Source organism: Octopus bimaculoides, chromosome 27 (assembly GCF_001194135.2).
Source record: "Octopus bimaculoides isolate UCB-OBI-ISO-001 chromosome 27, ASM119413v2, whole genome shotgun sequence".
NCBI classification, from domain to species: Eukaryota; Metazoa; Mollusca; class Cephalopoda; order Octopoda; family Octopodidae; genus Octopus; species Octopus bimaculoides.
In genome coordinates, this window is record NC_069007.1 from 18840227 (window position 1) to 18843854 (window position 3628).

The 3628-nt window shown below is 35.6% G+C and overlaps 1 protein-coding gene across 1 annotated transcript in view; it reads right to left on the reverse strand.

The window, feature by feature from the left end:
• The window catches only part of LOC106877374 (uncharacterized), a 101948-nt gene that overhangs the window by 36438 nt on the left and 61882 nt on the right, over positions 1–3628 (reverse strand). Inside the window, exon 36 of the mRNA XM_052977151.1 lies at positions 1980–2009. Coding sequence (XP_052833111.1) covers positions 1980–2009 — 30 coding nt within the window. The remainder of the gene's footprint in view (positions 1–1979; positions 2010–3628) is intronic.

The following is a 3628-nucleotide window of genomic DNA, read 5'->3' on the forward strand; positions in this document are numbered from 1 at the left end:
TTTTATGTAAGGCAACTAGCTGGCAGCCATGTAATAATTATGTGGGCAATCAACAGGCCACAATGAGGCAATTATATAAGCAATTAGCTAGCAATCAAGCGGAAATTATATAAGTAATCAACAAGCAATCATGTAGCAATTATGTAAACAATCAGCTAAGAACCATGTGGCAATTTTGTGAGCAATCAAGTAGCCATCATGCGGCAGTTATGTAAGAAATCAAGCAATGACCATCAATTATTTAAGCAATCATCGACAATCATGTAATTTATAGAAACAATGAACAAGCAATTGTTTGCCAATTATGTAAACATTTGAGCAGAAATCGATAAGCAATCGATATGTAATCCTGAAGCAATTATGTAAACAGCAAACAAAAACACATGTAGCAATTTTGTGGACAAAAATTAAAACCAGCATTCATGTGGCAAACTGAACAAGCAATCAAATAACTACTGTATCGCAGTGATCATATACGAGCGATCATGTGGCAATTATATAAGCCATCAATTACGAACCATGTGGCAATTAGATAAGCAATGAATTAGCAAACATGCAGCAATTATTTAAATAACCGGCTAGCAATCATGTGGCAAGTATGTAAACAAGCAACTGGTAACCATGTAGCTCTTACACAAACAATCAACCGGCGGATATGTGACAATTTTTAAGCAATCACTTTGCAATCACGTGGAAAGCTTATGCGAAAGTAACTAGCAAACATGCAGTGATTATGTTGACAACCAGTTGGCAACCATGTGGCAATTATATCAACAATCAGGTAGCAACCATGTGGCAATTATATAAACATGTAGAAATTATGTAAACAATCAAGAAACAATAATGTAGCAATTTTATAAACAATCAATGATCAATTAGTAACCATGTGGCAATTATACAAACAATAGCTAGCAATCATGTGGTAACTACACGAACAATCAACACGGAGGCCTGTAGCAAGTGTGTAAACAGTTAAGAAGCAATCACGTGACAATTACAAAAACCAGTTTGAAGGTGACTGAGAAACAAACTCGATGAGGACCAGACAACCATCGGGGACAGCTTACTTTTTGCAGAGTAAGAATTAAAAATCTCTGCTTTCGTAATTACTGTGATATCACTTATCCCTTTGAAGGACTTATATCAATATTAGGGGTTAGGTAATGATCCTTTGGGCATACAGAAACGTAATTAGGAGGATTAATGCGATTATTCTTACGAGCTTGCTTTTAAGTTTAAAACATGAAAAGTAAAGTACATGAACACGTTGAAAGTTCAATCCATCTTACGAAACGATAGGGAAACAAATATGAAAGGTGTTAATACAATTTAGTATTTTAGTAAAGAGTTATATTGGGGTTAAGTACGAAAAATGTATTGCTACTGATGGTTAACATATGCATGTGTGTGTATGTGTGTGTGTGTGTGTGTGTGTGTGTGTGTGTGTGTGTGTAAACATATACATATACGGATATATACATATATGTTCAGCTTGATAAATGGCGGAATAAATTATTATTTCGATCAGGAAACCCTGGGTAGCTGTATTTAAAGATTTGTGTTTTTTTTATTATAAGATTATTTCTGAAATAACACTTCAAATATCTTATTATTGATGCTTAATATTCCAGGTGCACTGCAACACCTTTGCACTATTATCTATATTTTTTCAACTGCATTTTATCTTTTTGCCTTTTTCCGATCATTTTTTTTCTGATGAAGGACTAGCATCCGAAACGTTAGGACTTGTTTCCTTCTTTTTAAGTGTTAGACTAATACAGCAATTGTTAAAACTCCTCCCTCTCGTATATATATATATATATATGTGTGTGTGTTAGTGTGTGTGTGTTAGTGTGTGTGTAGTTATATGTAAGCGAGGGTTTGGATTATGGGATTATCCATGCAGGATTAGGAAATGAGACAACGTTCTTTGGTAGTAGTGGTAGTAATGGGAAACTGTATCAAACGGTGGCCCTTACCTGAAAGAAATGAACTTTCACTTCCCCATCCTAAGAAATCCAGAAAGAGAAGAACCATAAACACATATCTTGTATAGAACGGAATTGTCCCTTTTTCTCTCGGCTAATCGGAGGAGTGGTAGGAGGAAGAGCAGGAGGAGGCAATATGAAGCTGCTTACTTTATTATTAGATTCACGCAGATTCATACGCACGCCCACGCACATATACACGCCACGCGCATATAAGTGTAGAAAGAAAAGCGCACTCAGTACGTTATCTAGAGTATATAATATTTTACTAGTTTATTTGTCACTGAATGCTTCGGTCATTACTCGGAATTTCTTAAATATGAAGTCATGTGCTTATTCTTCAGCGTTCTCTGCTGAAATCTAAAGAATATGCTTCTGTCTGCGCCTCCAGGAACTTCTGAATAATTATTGCAGGAATCACTGACAAATAAACGAGAGGGTTGAAAGCCATAACCACGTCATACATACACCATACCATACGAATTGGTATGTTCATGCTATATTATTAGCATTATCCTGCGTTTGAGAATAAAATTATTTCCTTTTACGTATCTTTCAATACGTCTCAACGCTTCTAAAACATACGTTTATATGTTTTTATGTACATATGTATGTGAATATATGTATATAGCTGTATGATTGTACATTTACGCACACACACACACACACACATTATATAACAACCAACAACCTATGCTGAGTGAAAATCTTTAAAAAATGGAAATCTGCTGGATTGGATGAAATTCCAGTGGACTTAAGCTAAAAGTATTTATCCCGTCATCTGTTTCTGAGAAGAAGGCAAAGTTCTTGCATATTAAAAAAAAAATTATTATTTTTAACAATTTTCGCAAGAAAAGAACTATACAGAGTGGAAACTATCAGGGCATCTCTTTCTTTCCTCTATTGCTGGAAAAAAAATCGCGTAAAGTTGCGTTTGATAGACTGACTGGTTCCCATTGCAGAACGAATTCTTCTGGAAATCCAAAATGAGATTAAATCTGCAACACTGATAGGTTAATATGATTTTTCTCTCCCCTTTCGACAGATCTCAGAGAAGTGTCTGGAACTACGCAGTTTTCTATACGTAATTTTCTTTTATCGTAAAGCTTTCGCTTTTGTACCACGTGACACACTGCGGAAGGCTCTTGAACTCTTCGGGTGCTGTGTTTCTTTCATGAGAATTGTCAAAGCTCTCCATGAAGATATAACGAAACAGAAAATCTGATGGGTGGGGAGTGGGTAGGAGGATTTTTTCTATCCTTCCTTATCGGAATAAATATTCTTTTCTACCTTAGGCACAAGGCCCGAAATTTTTGGGGAGGTGGGGCAGTCGATTAGATCGACCCCAGTACGCAACTAGTACTTAATTTATCGCAGCGCTGTGGGATATCGAACGCGAAGTCCCACTGTTATGAAGTGAACTACTTTCACCACACGGCCATGCTCATATTCGTAACAATAACAACAACTAAAATAAAAAAACCCAGCTAAAACAACAACAATAATAACAACATTTTAATAAAAATCAAAACAGTATAAGAAACCTTACTAGAAGCATGAGAAAACAAAAAAAAAAATTACACTCAGTAAAATAAAGATGAACGAACAACCAAACTACTTCACACACTTACTCACGCATA